The sequence below is a fragment of the Chrysemys picta genome, chromosome 4, assembly GCF_011386835.1.
Source record: "Chrysemys picta bellii isolate R12L10 chromosome 4, ASM1138683v2, whole genome shotgun sequence".
NCBI classification, from domain to species: Eukaryota; Metazoa; Chordata; order Testudines; family Emydidae; genus Chrysemys; species Chrysemys picta.
Genome location: NC_088794.1, coordinates 93,720,930 through 93,739,221, shown reverse-complemented (window position 1 = coordinate 93,739,221; position 18,292 = coordinate 93,720,930). Strand labels below are relative to the sequence as shown.

General features: G+C 44.7%; 1 protein-coding gene across 5 annotated transcripts in view; it reads left to right on the top strand.

Moving 5' to 3' along the window:
- MAPKBP1 (mitogen-activated protein kinase binding protein 1) overlaps positions 1-16,128 on the top strand; it is a 135,614-nt gene extending 119,486 nt beyond the window's left edge. For 3 of the 5 annotated variants that reach the window (XM_042849465.2, XM_042849468.2, XM_042849466.2), the window contains 7 exons: positions 1,194-1,339; positions 1,836-2,015; positions 3,142-3,220; positions 4,737-5,047; positions 6,125-7,165; positions 10,175-10,260; positions 10,877-16,128. In XM_042849465.2, the coding sequence (XP_042705399.2) occupies positions 1,194-1,339; positions 1,836-2,015; positions 3,142-3,220; positions 4,737-5,047; positions 6,125-7,165; positions 10,175-10,260; positions 10,877-11,170 (2,137 nt within the window). In that variant the 3' untranslated portion in view covers positions 11,171-16,128. The remainder of the gene's footprint in view (positions 1-1,193; positions 1,340-1,835; positions 2,016-3,141; positions 3,221-4,736; positions 5,048-6,124; positions 7,166-10,174; positions 10,261-10,876) is intronic. The other 2 variants (XM_005284660.5, XM_042849469.2) reach the window with 2 other exon arrangements.
- The last annotated feature ends 2,164 nt before the right edge of the window (positions 16,129-18,292 follow it).

The window sequence follows — 18,292 nt, the reverse complement described above, 5'->3', positions numbered from 1 at the left end:
ATGAACAGGCATGCGATGACTGCATCAGCTAAATGGAATCAGAGAGACTAAGAAGACCTTTTGTCTTCCATTTTCTCTTCTTCCTTTCTATTTTAGACCATTCCACTTTACACCTTCACTCCCCCTATTTCCTTTTCTGAATAACACTCCCTCTCCTTCCACTAATTCCCCTACCCCATTCCAGTACAGATTAACAGTTGTGAGTTTTAGGTGAGCTCTCATAGAATAGTGCATGCCAACTTTATGTAGCTGAAACTTTTAGCCACCCTCATCTCCCCCCACACCCCCAGCAACCCAGTTTCTCTTTATTTATGTTTTTAATTTTATAGTAATAATATTTAGACAGAGCAGGCCCATGTGCAGTTCCAGCATGTTAGAAAGGGAGGGCCTGTGGTGGTGTTGGATACAGATTGGACATGTTACAAAGCACACACAGTTTGCAAGCTGTCAGGGCTAATCTCCCTACAGTTATCTTATAGTAAATATCTGTCATAGTGACTTTCATGTTCCAAGTCAAATCTTAGAGCCTGGGCTCAACTTGTGTCTGAATCCAAAGTATTCCATGTAATGGAACACTCTAATCTTCACAAATAAGGTGAAAGGGTACCATTGGCCTTGCTCTTTGATGTGGAGCTGGGACAAGAGCAAGGATTCAAATCTTCTAATGCTGACTTCCATGCAGTATTCACTGATGGAAAATCAGTCTTGGTGTCCTCAGAATCTGTTTTATTTCACAACACTAAGACCCTCAGAGAAACAGGATATAAGAGTGTGGAAAGACACTGGCTTAGGCCTCAAATTGTGGAAAAAACTGAGTTTACAAAATCTGTAACTAGGAATGTTATGGAAAATACCCCTTCTTTTTTTTTTTTTTTTTTCCTAAATGGACTAGTGCATTCATTTTCTTGCAGTGTTGGAAATCCAACCACAGCAGCTCTGTTAGTGCCTGAGAATCAAAATGTGAAACTGAGTATAATCAGAAAGTGAAACAGACCAGTTTGATTTTCCTGTCCAAGCCTAATGAAATGCAAAAATAAACTGTATAAATGGTAAAAGAAATAAACTTAATTTTTTTAATAACTTTTTTTAAATAATCAAAGGTGTTACTAACACAAGTAAGGACTCTAAAAATTATTATCTTTAACTGGACAAAGCATCTCTTCTAGTTTGTACTCTTCCTGTCTCTCTTGTAGTGAGTTCCAGGTAAAAGCTCTGCCCCATGGGAAGCTAGTTAGAGGTTACCACAGCAACGGATGCCCTGATAAGCACAGTCCTGACAGTGCTTGCTCGGTAGATTACAGTAGCAGTCGCCTCTCCAGCCCAGATCATCCAAATGAAGGTGAGATGTGAATACATGTTATGAGCCCATTTTCACGCCACATGGAACACTGCAGAAGCTTACTGGGATCGTTCACTGCCAGGCTTGGTGGCAAATTGGACTCAAAGACGTGATGTGATTTTTGGGGAGCTGGGATGATGCTACTTTCCTATTAAAGCTCACCCTGGTATTACCATAAAGATTCAGGTACTTCTGAATATGCACTTCCCTGAGTACATTTGAGAGGGGTTAAAGAGTGAAGTGGATTTCTGCCTGCTCCCTTAACTACCTGCACAGTCAGACCACTCTATGCTGTTGTCCTTGTGGGCTGTGCTGCCTGTGTAATATTGTACATCTGGGAATGGCATCCTAATGGCAGTAATGCTGATTTGCTGGTGCTCTGACCTTAGTCCTTAATGTACCACCTTCATGAGTAGCTTCTTCTAAGAATGATGTTCAGTTGTGGCCAGGATGCAGACATTATTGTTACTGTACATTATTTTCCACATCCTTCCAGATTCTGAGAGCACAGAGCCCCTCAGTGTGGATGGTGTCTCAGACTTGGAGGAACAGGTGGATGGGGAGGACGAGGAGGATGCAGGCACTAGCATGCTGGAGGGAGAGGTCCCCAAGACTCCAGATCAGGAGAAGTTCCTCAAGCAGCATTTTGAGACTCTGGTCAATGGTGGTGAAAAAGGTACACCTTCAAATCCAGTGGAAGAACTTTCTCCCTGGTGAGATTTTGATAGCTCCAGACCTATCTGCTTTATAAAACCAAGTAGACCCGAAGGTTCTGTCTTGCTGTGGCTCACACTTTACGGCTGAACCTTGCCTGTGTGTGGTGGGGAGGTGGTAGGGGTGAAGCAAAGTAGAAAGGCCTAAAGAAAAGAGTGTCTGATAACTCCCACAATGTGCAGATGAGAATGTGTGTAAGGAAATGTGGCTATAAAAAGGAATCCTTGTTTCTTGAGTTACTGCAATGTTTTTCAACCTGGGGGTTGTGACCTCCAGGCGGGTCGTGGGACAGGTTTAGGGGGGTCCTGGGCTCGGGCTGTCAGACCCAGGCGGCAGAGCTGGGGCTTGGCAGTTTCAGTCCCCTACCTTTTCAAGTCTTAGTAGGGGTGGAGAGTCACGATTTTTTTTTCAAGTCCAAAGGGGGTCACCAGCACAAAAAGGTTGAGAAACACTGGGTTAGTGAACTGTTCTTGTTGACCTGGTGAAGCGCTGTCCTTGGAATCTGGGAGTCACATTCTCTTGTTTGTCCCATCTCTATTTTTGCCGTGTAAATGAATTAAATGGTCAGTGTGTCCATCTGTATAATAAGATGGGGGGGGCCCTCTAGTGGTGCATATCTGCATAGCAAACATCACAAAAGACAGATGAGAAGCGGGACAGAGGGAGAGAATGAGGACATGAAATTGGAAAAAGAGATTTAGTTTGTATCAGTTGTTTCAGGGATCAGAGTGTCCTGCTAGTCATGAGAATGATTGTAGCTAGCATCGTCCCTGCATGCTATTTATTTTTCTCCCACAAGCCTAGATACAGGATAAGAAGAATCTATGGTGAAAGGAAGAGGAATATCCTTAGGGAAACCCTTTTTTCTTTTAATACAGTTTGAGGCTGGGGAATTTTGATGTGCTGAGTAGAATAGAAAAGGGCAGCAGGAGATAAAATTATTCTCTGTGTTGTCTTATTGCCTCAAGCAGTTCTGACGTCTCCTCTGAAATGGAGTAGCACCTGCTAGACTTCATCTGAAGAAACTTCATTTGTCCTAATGTTTGCATCTTGTTATATAATTTACACATTTCCCCCTGAATCCATAGGTGGATCATGTAGGACCCTGGAGAGAACTGAAAATATCAGCATTTCTTCTCGCTTTCTCTCCCAGTCCCCAGCTCTCAGGTACAGCTCTGCTTTTTTTAGTAATGTGAACAGATTTCTTCCTGGGCACTGGTCTAAAACATGCCAGCAGCTTTCTGGGTTTGACATACCTTGGCACAGTGGTCTCTTTGGATGGGGACCTGGCAGGCTGGCTGCAAACTGTCACAGATCAGATTGTCCATTCTGTATCTTAGTTGCTCTACATTGGCCTAAAGTGACACTGCTTCTTCTCTAATTTGCTTTTCACCATTTATGCTCTGTTTTATTTTCTGCATTTCATTCAGCTTGGACAATGAAAATGTGCTAGTCAGTTTTGTTTTAGTCAGTTCCTAATCAGCTTCATTTCCGGTTTCCATTGAATGTCTAGGTTATAAACACTGCAGGGGAATTTATTTCCTCTAAAATTAACTGTTTCCATTGAAATTAAAATGAAACAAAAATAATGGAAACACGTCTACTGATTGGTTTTATAAAAGCTTTATTAAACACAACATCTAAACTTTTTGGGTTCAAATTGACTTGAGAGCATCATTTTAAACTGAGCGAGGTTCACCTTTAGCATTCACAGGTTGTGTCCACATTAAGGGTTTTAGAGAAACTTCCTGCCATTGCTTTAGTGGCAGTGCAGGTTCCACTCCAGAGGTAGTGTAGTCTGCCTGCTAGTGTTTTTGCCACTGGGTTGTGTACTCCTGCTCATCACAGGGTTAGTCACCATCTACTGGCATTTTGCCACCATGGTTGATGCTCGCACTTCTACTGTTACTAGCTTTAGGAGAGCTGCAGTTGTGCCACAGCAAAACTGGGAGCTTTCCAGAAAAGTCCAGTTTAAAGCAGCTGTAGGGTAAGCTGCATACATTCATGAATATGTGATGGAGTTTTTATCTGCCCATCTGCCAATCCAGCTAGATGGAGCAGAGACTGTGGGGGCACGGGAGGGGGTTGGGGGTAATCCTACTTTCCCCTGCCTTAGAGGAAAAATGAAAATGATGGTACTTCTAGTGCCTTTCACTTAAGGAGAGCAAAAGATTTTTCCAAACATGCAGCCCATAAGATACTGACCAGCTTTGATGTGTGTTATGCCAGGACTGACCAATTGCCAAATGTGCTGGGGGATCCTCTGGGGCGCAGTCTAGTGGAAGGAGAGAGGGGTTTTGGTGTTGACAAACTGAGCTGGGAGGGACCAGTCCTGACCTGATCTGACTCATTCCTCCCCTGATAGAATCTCTCGTTCTCTCCTGGCTTGCCTTCCTGCTAAGTCCCTCCATGAAACACATGACCCAGGGCTATTGGCGGTTCTTAGTGCTCATCCTATCACCCAGGATAGGATGGTTTGAGACCACTGCTGCCTTAGGGGAAAATAGAACAGTGTGGTGACAGTACAGGTTGATTTGACATGTCACTCTCCATTTGTCGAGATCTTTGCCCCTGAGAAGCTGGCTTAATAATTTTGTACTTCTTTACCCAACACCATCTATTTATTTATTTATGATTCATTTATTGCAGCCTTGAGAGTCTTATCTCTGCCTTATCTCTGTAGGCGTTTGTCACGCTCCTCATCAAATCTGATACTGGATCAAAAGCCCATTGAGGTTTCAGCCCAGTCAAAGCAGGTTTCTGTCGACCTGCTGAAAAATGGGAACAGCCATCGTAATGCTGCCTTGGAGAATGACAGCCTTCTGGATGGTGTAAATTCCTACCGGTCCATTTACACCCAAAGAAAACGGAAGTCAGCAGTGGAGACTAATAGGCTTGCAGTGGGACCTGGAAGAGTTATTGCACCCTTTCCAGAGGGTACTGGGAATGTGGGGATGAGGAAGTCCCAGTCAGTTCATGACCTCCTTCACGACGGTAAGGACGTGGATGGGACTGCAGTGTAACTCCAAGAGTAAATGGGGGCGGGGGGACTGAGTTTGAGTAGAGATGTAAATTAATCATAGGTGAGTTACAGGCTCTGGGATCCTTAACTCTTAGTCTGCCAAGGAAAATATCCTTAATTACCCAGCAGACTAGTCGGTGGCTCCCACCAACGGTTGGCTCTGGCCTGGAATCACTGGCTTAGCTGGCCTTCCAAATGAGTGGGAGGAATAGAGGGGTTGGTGAGGATAGAGTTCAACTTTCATTTTGATTCTGAAATACTGGAAGCAAAAAAAAACCAAACAAAACAAGTCAATGTTTGCCATTGTTGTTGCATTCTGTCAGGGGGAGGGAAGTGCCCTGTGGCAGTGAACTGGAGATGCTGAACTAATGACTTTGTGGGTTGGCCAAGCTGCAGTAGCAAAGGCTGGACATCCTGAAATTGCTATACTCTGTGTCCACTGTGAAGTGAGTCAGCATTCTTGGCCAAGCCCTCAGTCCTCAGCATACGGCCGCCATCCTCATAACTAGCACTCTCTGACAGCCTCAGCAGGGAGGCCAAGGATGGAATGAGCCGTGAACAAAGAACTCCTCTCTGGTCAGAGGTGGTTGCAGTAGGTCAGGATTGGTCAGGAGGAGTTCAGGATTGAGGCACATTGGCTGGGCAACAACGTGGCCCTTTCACCAGCACTAAATTCACTATTTTTTGTTAAAACCACATTGCTCGATGTAAATGAGTAGGCTGAGGAGAGATGAGAAATGAGGACTTTCATCTGCTTCCTCTGGTTTCTTCTCACTTAAAAATCCTAGTTTCTAAGGTCTTCTAGTCTTAGACCTTATGGGAGGGTCTTCTTCTTAAGGTAAGCAACAATGCCACTGGGGAGTGAAGGAGGAGCAGGAGCTCATCTTTGAGATCTGTCAACATTAATACTGTTGCAGTTGTTCTAAATGCCTCTGTTCTAGAAGCTGAGCTGAAGTTAATAGGTTGGCACAGTTGTGGTTCTTTCTGATTGCACAGTTCACTGCAGCCTTTATCTAGTTTTGTACATTTTGTCTGTTTAATTTTCGCAGATAAGAGTCCAGGAGTGATATCCTCTACCAAGCAGCGTCCTCAGACACTAGTGGTGGTCGAGAAGGATCCAAAACCTAATCATTGCAGGCCATTGTCTGCAAGCCTGCTGAAGATGGATGGGTCCAGCTCCCTGCTGGTCAAAGACAGTAAGGTTGTAAAATCAAAGTCCTACATGAATCCCACAACCAGCTTCATGGCCAAGATGTCACGCAGCATCTCTGTAGGGGAAAATCTATGCCTTGGTGACTCTGTTGAAACACTGACTGAGGAGAGGACCAGTCCACAGGGGCCTGAGAAGACACAGATAACTCCCCCAGCGGAGACTGAGAAGAACAAGCCACCTACAAAAGAAAATGTCCCAGGGAAGCCATCCCTTCAGCAAGTTGTAAGCTGCTCATCACCCAAGTCCTTCCACAGCAAGTTGGCATCATCAAACCGGGCACACTTGATCCTTGACATCCCCAAACCATTGCCTGACAGACCCACCTTAGCTTCTTTCTCACCCACCGCCAAATCAAAAACCCCACTCGAACCGGAGTCTCCTCAGTCACCTGCTGGGGTCTGTAAAAAGAAATCATCTCTTCCTGAGGGACGGACCTTCAAGAGGGAGAGCCCAATTGCTGTGTCTGTGGGACCTGCTAAACAGAGCCCAGTGGAGAATCCAGCACTGAGGATAGATTGCCAGGATGAACCAGGGGTCACTAATCCAAAACTGAAAGAGTTTTCAGAAGGCTTGCACCCAAGGGCTCCTGAAAGCACAGTGCCCAGATGCAGAGAGAGGTTCTCCAGCATTGGCTGTGTGCTAGACAACCCACTTGGACTTTGTCCACTAGACCCCATCAGGCCAAGGTCTCCCACAACAGTGGTTGCCTCGGCACAGAACTCAGGTGTGCATGGATACCCATCTCTAATCTTCTTTCCCCTTCTGTCTCCTGTCTTTGTGAACCGCTTCACGATTCCATCACATTTCTTTACGTCCAGCTTCTGGCCTGTCTCGTCTTGTCTGCACCTGTCTCGTTCCATAAGTCACCCCCTCAATGGTGAGACATTTCAGTCTAACATCTTTTACTCTGGCTTGAATTTCTGTTTCCTCTCTGTCTTGTGTCTTACATCATGTTTAGTCAGATAGCAGCCAAATGTTCTGCAGATCTTGTAGCGTTCAAGTTTCCCTAAAGGGAATGGCAGGTGGAATGCAATACACACGTATAGACACGGTGAGGATTCTTAGCTTGCTAGCTTTTGGGGTTGAAGAAAAAGGTGGGGGGTTAATACTCTATAACTTCTGAATTATTTATAAATGGGAGGGTGTCAGCTGGAGGGTTACTCCCCAGCCCAAGAAAGAACTAATGCCATGCCCCAGTCTGTTTCCAGCCTTCCCCTCAGGGCACAATCTGTTGGTTTAATAGAAAACTCATGGGTAACATCAAAACAAAGCAATTTCCGTGCTCCACAGTGGCTGCAGTCCCCAGTGACTTTTCCCTTGCCTCTCTGTTATTCTCCAGAAAGAAGGGATATTCCTCCCTTGAATCCATTGCTATGTCATGTGACAGGTGGAGTAGTCCTTAACCCTTTCCTGGCTGTTTTAACTTGTCATCGGGGCCAGTGTATAGGGCATTGGACTGTTTGAAAGGTCAGACAAACTCTTAACTCATCTTCTTTCCCAGTATTGTTAACCAAGCTGTGTAGGGAAATAAGTCACCTTTTATTATCTTCTGCTTGTCAGGGTCCTTCAGTAATGCTAGCTTCCTCTCTACAGTGATGAACTGTGAGGTTACAAACAATGGGTTGTGACCTCTCGGATAGAAGCAGTGGATTGTAAAAGGAAAGCTTCATTTCTCTCTCATACACATACACTCACCCACCCACCCACCCACCCACACCCCCTGGCAGTCAAAAACAAAAAAATGTAGAAAAAGTGTGTCCACTGAAAGCTTGTGAAGAGAGGTTTTTATCTAGATGTGGGGTTTTTTTGTATTTTAGTAGTGCCTAGATGCCCTGATCTAGATTGAAGCCCCTTGTCGTACTAGGCATGCTACACACATCTACAACAAGACACATGGTCCTAGGCCTGAAGAGCTTACAGTTTAATACTACACAGTAGTTAAGTTTCAGAACCATGAGGGTATTTGGGCTTTTCAAGAGCTAGCACCTACTTGGAGCTATGGAATCTGATTCTACAACATAATGCCACAGACCAGCTATTTTCACTGGTGTGTTTGTTTTTTTCCTAGATTTGAGAGTCAGAGCAAAGGTCACATGACTTTTGGGGTCAGTTAACAGGAAATTTCAGCCCAAGATCTGTAAAGGAGACACAGATCTGCAGCTAGAAATCCACCACCACCCAAAAAAAAAAAAAAAAAAAAAAAAAAAGTAAACCGGAAATGATGAAAGGCTCATACAGCCACATTTTTTTAAATTTATATGTACCGGTAATGTACAGCAAGCACTTTGTAAAAGGACGTTAATACAGCAGGGTTGTTTGAGCTAATCGATAGGGAATTAGAATGAGGGTTACAGACCTGAAGTTTTTATCCTTGTTCTGCTGGTGACTCACTCTGTAACATTGGGGAAGCGACTTGACTTCTCTGTCCCTCAGTTTCCCTTCTATAAATAGAATCTATAAAATGTGGAGATAAAGATATTTATCTTTGCAAAGTACTGTGAGATCTAGAGATAGAAAGTGTTGTAGAAGTACTAAATATTGTTGTCATTACCATGTTAACTGACCTATGTCTGTTTCTGAGAGGTACTGTCTCCACCTCTGAGAGCCTGTAGCTGAAAATGCCCATTCACCCAGGCATTTTTACAGCCTCTCTGTGCTGGTGGTTCACAGAGCAGAAGGACAGCATACGTTGAAGATCATGGGAGAAATCCAGAAATGGTGCTGAACAGAAAGGGTTTTGCTGTGTTTCTAATTTAGTAAGGATCATCGACAAGAAAATTGAAGCCACTGTGCTTAGACTATTGGTGATTCAGGAGGTGAAGATTGCATGGATCTGAGATGCTGTCCGGGAGCATCAGCATATGCCACTGGCTCATCTGTTCTTCATGTATTTTTTCTTTTTTTTAAATCTTGATGCCTGGGGCTAGGTTCCCCTTCAGCCTTTCACAGGACGGCATCTCTAGTTCAGAAGTACAGAATTACAATGTTCTTATGACCACTTTTTATTTTCTAGGTAACTAAAGGAGTTTGAATAGTACTGTCCAGTGCCTTTCAGAGCAGGAGATAATAGCTGCAATTATGCCTGTGTGTCTGTCTATTTGTGTTGTGTTTAAAGACTGCCCACCTTCAGCTGTTAGACTGGTGGGTTAATAGGGGATATTAAGTGTATAGGTGAAGTTGTGCTTTTGATTTTTTTTTTTTTAATAATTCTGATGTAATGGCGGTAAACATCATGTATTGTTGAAAAGTACGGTTACCATTCTCATGGGTGCTGTCTGACAGCTCTACCTTGGTCCCAAACCGCAATACATTTTGACAGTTTAAAACAACCTTCATTGTAATTCATCTTCATAACACATCAGATGCTTGTCTCATCCTGAAGATGGTGTACAGAGAAGTTCATGGAGTTATAGAGGAGGGGGGGCTGCTTAGTGTGACGTGAGGTTAGTAATGCCTTTTACCTTTGGAGACCTTGACTTGGGTCACAAGTGAGAGAGGCTTTGATGGTCTCAGCTTATCCACAGTTACAAAACCACACTGAGTGACCAGAAATCAGGGCAGTTGTTAGTCTCTGCTAAGCGGAGGCTGAAGACTGGAAAAGTGGGAGTGTGGAAAGTTAGAACTGAGGACCATCTCCAGAGAGGTATATGAGGGACGCTGGTGCAGCTCTTGCCTACACAATGCGTGGCTCAAGCCAGTCTGGCTAGCCTCTCGTTTAAAAGTTGAGTGAAACACAAGCACGACCTTTAAAATAAGTATTAGCAGCTGTGTTGGAGAAGTGGTTATTCTACAGATGGATTTCCTAACAAATGTGCGGGGGCGGGGATGGTCTAGGACATTGGGATATGTTCATGGCTTAGTTCTTTTGTTTATTCTCCCTCTTCAGAACGTCGCATCAGCGTTGAGCAGTGTGAACATGTTGTATCTGAGCTCCAGGATAGTATGCGCAAGGCCATTCACCTTTACCACATGGTGAGTGACCTCAAACATTGGTAGACCTCAAGAGTTGTGTGTGTACACACACACACACACACACACACACACACACAGGACGGACTGAGGCATTGTTCTGATCGAGTTCTAGTGACAGAGGCAGCATGGTCTAGTGGGCTGCATCTGAGTTTGGGCCTGGCAGTCAGAAACTCCTGGATTCTAATTCTGGCTTATCCAATGGCTTGCCATATTGCCTTGGGCAAATCATTTAATCTTTATACCTGATTGTCCCCCTCAGTAACCTGAGGGTAAAAATTAACTCCCTCACAGGGGTATGGAAAGGATTAGTTAATATTTATACAGGGCTTCAAATATAAAGCACAATTGAAATATTACGTTTTATTATCCTCTGATTTTTCTCTTAAATTCTTTAACGCCCAGGGAAAGGATTAGCAAATAAAGAGCCCAGCTCCCTCTGTATATCGTATGTGAGCACACATGCACCCTCCAGTACCACTTTAAGGCAGACCCTATACTTAGAGCAGTGTATTGTACCCTTTGCTTAGACACATTTGTGGCTTGCAATGCCCTAAAGGGTTGAAAACACCTTCTTTTTGTCTTGTTTAAATACTAACTGCATTTTTTAAATTCTCAGGTATCAATGGATATGGAGTCTTCTACTGACAAAGATAAAATTGCTGGCCTCCTAACGGAAACGTTCTCCGTGATGAAGAAAGAACTGGACTCCCTGAAGGAAGGAGAAGAGCTCCAAAGGGCCAAGAAGGTGCTGGTGAAGCCACAAGATGCCATTAGGTCGCTGAATGAGGGAAGTGGTGCCACCCTGTCCAGTCCTAGGCGTTTTGGGGATGAGCAGACTCTGGCTTTGCTGGAACAGTACTCGGAGCTGTTACTACAAGCTGTGGAACGGCGCATGGACAAAAAACTGTAAAGGGGTGGTGGTCGGAAAAAACACTTTTTGAGTAAAACTGATAGCTCCCTAGAAATAATCCCAGGAAGACCACCACAGTGGAAGCCTCAGACAGGTGCTGTCGCCACCCTGATCTATGGAGGGAGAGAACTTTTTAAACTGATCTTCTCAGCCCCATAGAACAGGTGTATTCTAGTTTTTAGCAATGTGCTGGCCACAGTTTTAATACCTTCCCCAATACTCTTCAGCATCTAGTTTGTGAACACAGCCTGGAAAGAGGCTGTAGAGAAGTTGCTTGGAAATCTCTCCATAGCCAGATGTTTGGCATCTCCTGTAAGAACAAAAAATAAATTCAGTTTGCCCAAGAAGCTCTGAACTGCTGACTAACAAAAGGGGCCTGGATGAAGCCAATCACTCCCTCCCAGGGCTTCATCAGAATCCAAAGGCAGATTTTTAAACGTTCTATTTATTAATTTATTTTTCTGATGTTTGCTCTAACCTTTTCCTGAGTATTTGGTGGCCATTTCCTTCCCTTTTCAAACAAACAATTTTTTCTCCTTTGCCATATCCCAGCGAGACACAATCTCTGTATTATAGTAACCCCTAACAGCAGAGGCAGGCTGGAGTGTCTGTGCAATTACCAAACTGGTCTTCTCTGCTGCAACCTGTCTTGCTGATCTTCCTTTCCCCATCCCTGACTTGTTTCCTGCAGTAATCCTGCTGTTGTGATGACGACCCTGTTGGCTTTTCCTTTTGTTTCAAAGACCGTCTGGGATATAATTTATCTCCACTCTCCTCTGACGGGGGAGGATTTGCTACCCCTTGGAACAAGTTGTGGGGATCATGTAACAAGAACATCGTGGCTTTTTAAATGAGCTTTGGTATTTTATCTGAGCTCAAATATTTGAGATTGGGGTTTCATCAAACATTAAAAAGAAAAGGGTTGAAATAATGTAGGAAAATGAAAAGTCAGCTGTGAAGTTCCTTTTAGCCATGTTCTGAGAGTGGAATTGGACACTGATCTCTTGATGCTAATGAAAGTGTGGTGAAGGGGGTGGGTTGGAGGTGAATGATTTTATTGGGAGAAGTTAAGTGGGAGGCAAGACCTCCGTCTCTTTGAGTGAAGCCCTCAATTAGAGTGATCACCCATGCAACTGCTGCTCCCTCCCAGTTTGATGCTTTCATTGTCCTGGTAGGAAAGACAGTCAGTAGGTTCCACTCTCTCTACAAGGAAAACAGAATATTCTTAACCTTCCAGGGGAGCAGAGAATAAATTTACCTTTTCTAACGGACTACAGAAAATGATCTCCTGGGAGTGCTGAGCAGCCAGTATTGGATATTGTGGGATGTAATTATCACCATCCTTCCCCTACCCTTTCATGGGTCTCTTGATGGAGAAATAGAAAATCTTGCCCCTGTGAAATTCTGTGTGCAATAGCCTTCTTGCCTTATCAGACTTCTCCAAGCTGGCAATGTGTTTATTGTCATGGCTTACAAGTATCCAGTGTTGCTATTGGTCAATATCAGTAAGCTAGGATGCAGTGTAGGTGGATCCATATCAAAGCAGTTGGCTACCCAGGGAGATTATTTCACTTTCTTTCTCTGCCTTCAGTCTTCCTCTTAAAAAAAACATAGAGCAGTACAGTCCCAGCTTGTGAAACTCTAGTATCCAGCCTAGCCCTGGATATAAATGTTGGCTGGCATCAGCAAAAGCCCTTTAAAGCTGGCCAGCCTCCAAAGATGTGCTCCATGGTCGAAGACTTGAAGCAGGTTTTTCTGTAGTTGGTTTGGGGCAAGCTGGCCATCATTTTGGTCTTGTGGTTCTCTGGAATGGGGCTGGCTTTTCTTCGCTGCACTTGGGAACTGGGGACCTGCAGTGCAGCCTCTTCTCTACGGGGATGACTAGTCGGGGGCCAGCTGGCCCATTTCTTCACTGCACTCCAGGGCTGGGGGACCTGCAGTGCAGCCTTTCCTCTACATGACTGGCTGGTCTGGGGCCAGCTGGCCCATCTGTTTGTTGAAGTCCAGGGCTGGGGACTTGCAGTGCAGCCATTTCTCTGCTTGCTGGCTGGCCATCAGTTCACTGAGCTACAGGATTGGCGACTTGAGGTGCAGGAAACCCTTTCAGAGCCTTTCAATTGGTTCCTACTATCATCTGACTCTATCTGTCCAAACATTTCAGGTGTCCTCTCTGACATCTAGTTCAATAGAGTTGTACTGTACTGTACTTCAAGGTTTAAACCTCAGATTGCTGTGCTGCTAGTCCCTTCCCACCATTGTGTTGTGCTGGATCGTTTGGTAAACTTGGATTTTGTGGGCAGCATCTATGGCCAGTGGAAAGGAGCTGTTTGCATAGGAATGAAGTGAAGAAATTGGAAGAAATCTCTGGGAGTTTCCTTATGTGGAGGGGGCAGGGATGCTCACAAATTGAAGGTGAGATGGCAATCCTATTGGTTCTCTGATGGGGATAGTCTGGGTGAGGCTGACTGGGGTCAACCAGCTGTTCTCACTCCACTTTCAGACTGTGAAAACATATGTGCCAGTCCACAGGAGGTTTCTTGCTGGTATTGGGGCACAGACACTCAGGTAAAATAGCAGTACCTTCAACCCAGGCATCTTCTGGTACTGGAAATAGTGGTTTGAGGGTTCTTTATATGCCTTCCCTTGTAGAATTGATTCCATTTTATTATTATTTGTATTTAAAGTTTGAGGTGGTGACACCGGATTGGAAAGAATGCTGCAGAGCAGATGGTTGGAATGAATAGAATATGCCCCAAAGCCATTCCTGTTAGATACAGTAATCCAGTCCATATGTACCTTGGACTGCCGTGGGTGAAAAGCAGCAGCTATCCGGATTCACAGTAGTGTCAGATAGGACTCCCTCAGAGTAATTCACAAGGAGTGAGTTTAAAAAAAAAAAATGAATAGGATTTTTGTGCAGGCTGGATGTGGACTTTGCCTGGATCATGGGTGTAGGTGGGAAAACCGCAAACAGGGGCAAGTGTCTAGTTAGAATGGTGGTAGGGGCAGGCTCAAGCAAGTAGCTCAGGAGGGGAATCTATGGGGTGTTTAGCTTTAAAATAATTAGAAAGCAGAGTCAGAGCTTTCAGGAGAATAGTGTTAGGAATAGAAGTAGGCTTGGCTGCAGGAACTGCCAATCAAAGCCTTGAAGGGGGCTATGAACGATATAGTGCAGCAGAGGCAGGGCTTCAGGGAAGTAGAACCAGGACTGAGTTTAGAGGTGTGAATTAAAGAATAGGTGGGGTAGTTGTTTTGTTTAATGCCTTTTTATTGAGCCCCTTTTTTCCCACCTGCTCCCATGTAAACAGCTGTTTCTTCGAAGGTGTGGGAAGGCTAAGGTATGTAACCTCAACCATTTGCTTAAGCTTTAGCATTAAGAGGAGTTGTGAAGCTAAAGACCTATAAATCAAAGTGATATCCCAAGTTTGGTGGTGAGAAGGGGTGAAGGGAGACAGTGTTGCAGAGAGAGAACTTGATTCAGTTGATATATAGATATATATGGTAATTCCCCCATGATTTCCTATTGCTGGCAGTAAGAAGTGTGCCGAAAAATTCCAGTTTTGAGAACAAAGGGAACATAAAGTCCTCAACAAGATAGTGCAGTTGGTAGCTGCAGGCCGCAATGCTTACATTTGACCTGCACGTACAGCATACGCCTTCATCATAGGTTATTCCATAGTCTGGCGGGAGAAATCCTGAACAATGATTGGTGGCTGGCAAGTGAAGAGGATTGTGGGAGGAGGCAATTTTGGAGCCTGGACCCCTTATAGATTTGTGCACGCACACGTGTGTGTGTGCAGATGTAATGTATTAAAGGAAATTATTGTTTAGCAAAACCTGTTAAAGAATTTGGGCCTACCACTCTGTCCTCTTTGCTTAAACACCATCCCTCCTATCAGGACGTTCCTGGTTAAAATGACGATAGTTTTTTCTTCTCATCTTGATGTAGCTTGTGTTACTTTTCCTGGGGGAGCTCTTAGAACAATGCACAAAGACCTGTGAACAGGGTGGTGCAGTAGAAAGTACTTGAATCTGACAAGACAGCAAACCCTTTGTGTTTTGTTCCCTCTAAAGCCAACTCACGTTTTTTGCCGAACATTGAGACGCACAGCTGGTGCTCTTACATGAGTCTGCATTTCTTTCACTTTCTCAGGTAGTCTCCTTTCTGAGGAATCTCCCAAGTAATAGTTGGGGCAGGTCTTTTAGCACTCTCCTCACTCTGCTGATCTCATTGAATCTCTGAAGAAGCAGTATATTTCTCCAAAGGAGTTGAAACATTATGAACTTTAAATTTTAAAGTACATTTTAAAAATAAAAAACAGAAGAGGAGGTATTTAAACGCTGTTGGTATACTCCTGCATTTGTAAGTTTTTTTCCACTTGGGGTGCAGGATATTAAATGATAAAAACCTCATTTAGAAGAAAAAAACAAAAACACAGGACTTCTTGCAGCCCTGGAGTGCTGTTGAGCAGATGTAGATAAGACTAGAATGGTCCAGAATTCCGGATTGCTTGTTGTAAATAATATACCGGATTGGACTGCATATTCGTGTGGGTAACCTGCTGTAAAGCATGGACAAAGATGCATGGGGCAGCGACTTTAGGAACAAGCCATGTCCACTCTGCATGTCTTAGTATGCCATAGGCACCAGACAAAGAACTCTTTACCTGTGTTTTTCAACACTACCTTTTTTCCTCCACCGTTTTAAAAACACAAAAAGAAACAAAAACAAAATCTTTATTTATGAATGCGTGTTTTTTATACTTTGGCTTTAGGTAAAAACAAATTAAATCTTTAAAATGTCTTTTTTTTTTTTTAATTATTTGGAAAAAAACTGTTTTATGTTTGTGGGATTTTTTCACTGTGAGGCACCCGTCTGGGGGCTGTTTTTAACTCTGTATTCATTTGTACTCTGTGTCTTAAACAGTTTCAATAAAAATGTGATCATTTGTTACAAAGCCGTCTTTAATAGAGTTTATGGCCAGAATGGACCAGGATTATCATCTAGTCTGACCCCCTTGTGAGAATGAGCTAGGGAGGTGCCTAACTCCACATAAAACAGCCTGAGGAAGAGGTACTGCTGCTTATCTTGCAGCCTACTGGTTAGAGCACTCACCTGGGATGGGGCAGACCCCTGTTCAAATCCTTTCTCCTACTCTGCCTGATGGGGGAATTGAGCCTGAGTCTCCCACATCCCAACCATGTTCTCTAACCACTGGGACAGAAGTTATCAGGGGGTGACACCATGTCCTCCAGCCAGATTTTGAATGGTGCCTGATTCTCAGCTCCCCTACTGGTTCGGGCCTAGGGTTGTCAGGTATCTGGTTTTCAACTGGAATGCCCAGTCAAAAAGGGACCCTGGTGGCTCCAGTCAGCACTGCTGACTGGGCCGTTAAAAGTCCGGTCAGTGGCACAGCAGGGCTAAGGCAGGTTCCCTGCCTACCATGGCTTTGCGCGGCCCCGCAGCTCACACAGGCCGGGAACCATGGCCAATGGAAGCTGCAGGGGCGGTGCCTGCGGACGAGGCAACGCGCAGAGGTGCCTGGCCGCGCCTCCATGTAAGAGCTGGAGGTGGAACATCCTGTTGCTTCTGGGAGCTGCCTGAGGTAAGCGCCACCCAGAACCTGCACCCCTGACCCCCCTCCCACACCCAAACACTCTGCTCCAGCCCTGATCCTCCTCCCACCCTCTGAACCCCTTGGCCCCAGCCCAGAGCACCCTCCTGCCCCAGCCTGGAGCCCCCACCTGCACCCCAAATCCCTCATCCCCAGCCCCATCCCAGAGCCTGCATCCCCAGCCGGAGTCCCCACCCCCACCCCAACCTCATGCCCCAGCCCAGAGCCACCTCACACACCCTGAACCTCTCATTTCTGGCTCCACCCTGGAACCTGCACCTCTAGCCCAGAGCCCGTATCCCCTCCCACACACCCCTACCTCAGCCTGGAGTCCCCTCCCATACTCTGAACCCCTTGGCTCCACTCCCCAGCCTGGAGCCCCCTCTCGCACCCCAACCCCCCGAGCCAGCCCAATGAAAATGAGCGAGTGAGTGAGGTTGGGGAGAGTGAGAGACAGAGGGAGGGAGGATGGAGTAAGTGGGGGCAGGGCCTCAGAGAACGAGCAGAAGAGGGGTGGGGCAGGGCAAGAGTGTTCAGTTTTGTGCAAGTAGAAAGTTGGTAACTCTAATCTGGCCTCAGACACAAGATAGGCATTTGTTCCCATCTTTCTTGGTGTGTAAATTGCTCTGGGGCTTAGGTGGAAGGTAGGAATCCAGATGCCTACAGTAAGGCAGCTGTGTGCATGCCCAGAGGCAAAAACTTGGGTGCTTAGGTAACTTTTACCCTGAAAATGCAGATGCTGAGTAAGTTTAGGTGCCTAAAGGGTTTGGTGGGAGTTTTGGCAATTGCAAAGGAGCCTAAAATTGGGACTTAGACACCTAAACCTTTGTTAATCTAGCCCTAAGTCTCTATAATGTGGCCATAATATGTAGTGTACATGCCTGGTTTCTTCAGATCTTCATAAGAATGTTAGCATCCTCCTTTTTCTCAAACCATTTCTCAGTGTTGTCAGTAAAAACATCCCTCACAGAAAACATGTGCATGTTCTTGCCAACAACCTCTGCATGCAGGGTGGATAAAAATAAATGATTTAAAAAAAAAATCAAGAAAATCAGATTTTTTTTTATTTAAATGGGCTTTTTTTTTATAAAAGGTTTTTTCCCTCAAAAACTGTGGATTTGTGTCTCCAGAGATCACATGCTTGTTAACAGCAAAAATGTTTTTAAATAAATAATATATAGAGGTGAGAAATAACAGACCTCAACCCTACTGTCCCTCTGCAAATTTGTGTACACAGAGTCAATCCCTTACCTCTCTCTAAAAGTGCAAAGTTTCAAAAAGTTTCAAAAAGTTCAATGAATAGAAGATTGTTGGGGGCGGAATAGATCTGGACAAGGAGAAGAAGTCTGAAGATAAATGTGAGAAGGGAGGGACAGGCAGTAGAAACAAAATTGAAACTGTTTGAGCACCATATTCCAGAAGTCTTGAGGTCTTTTTTTCTCATTGATTTGAGATCTACCAAAGCATTCTCTCACTAGAAGGGAAAACCTAAAATGGCAGCAGACTG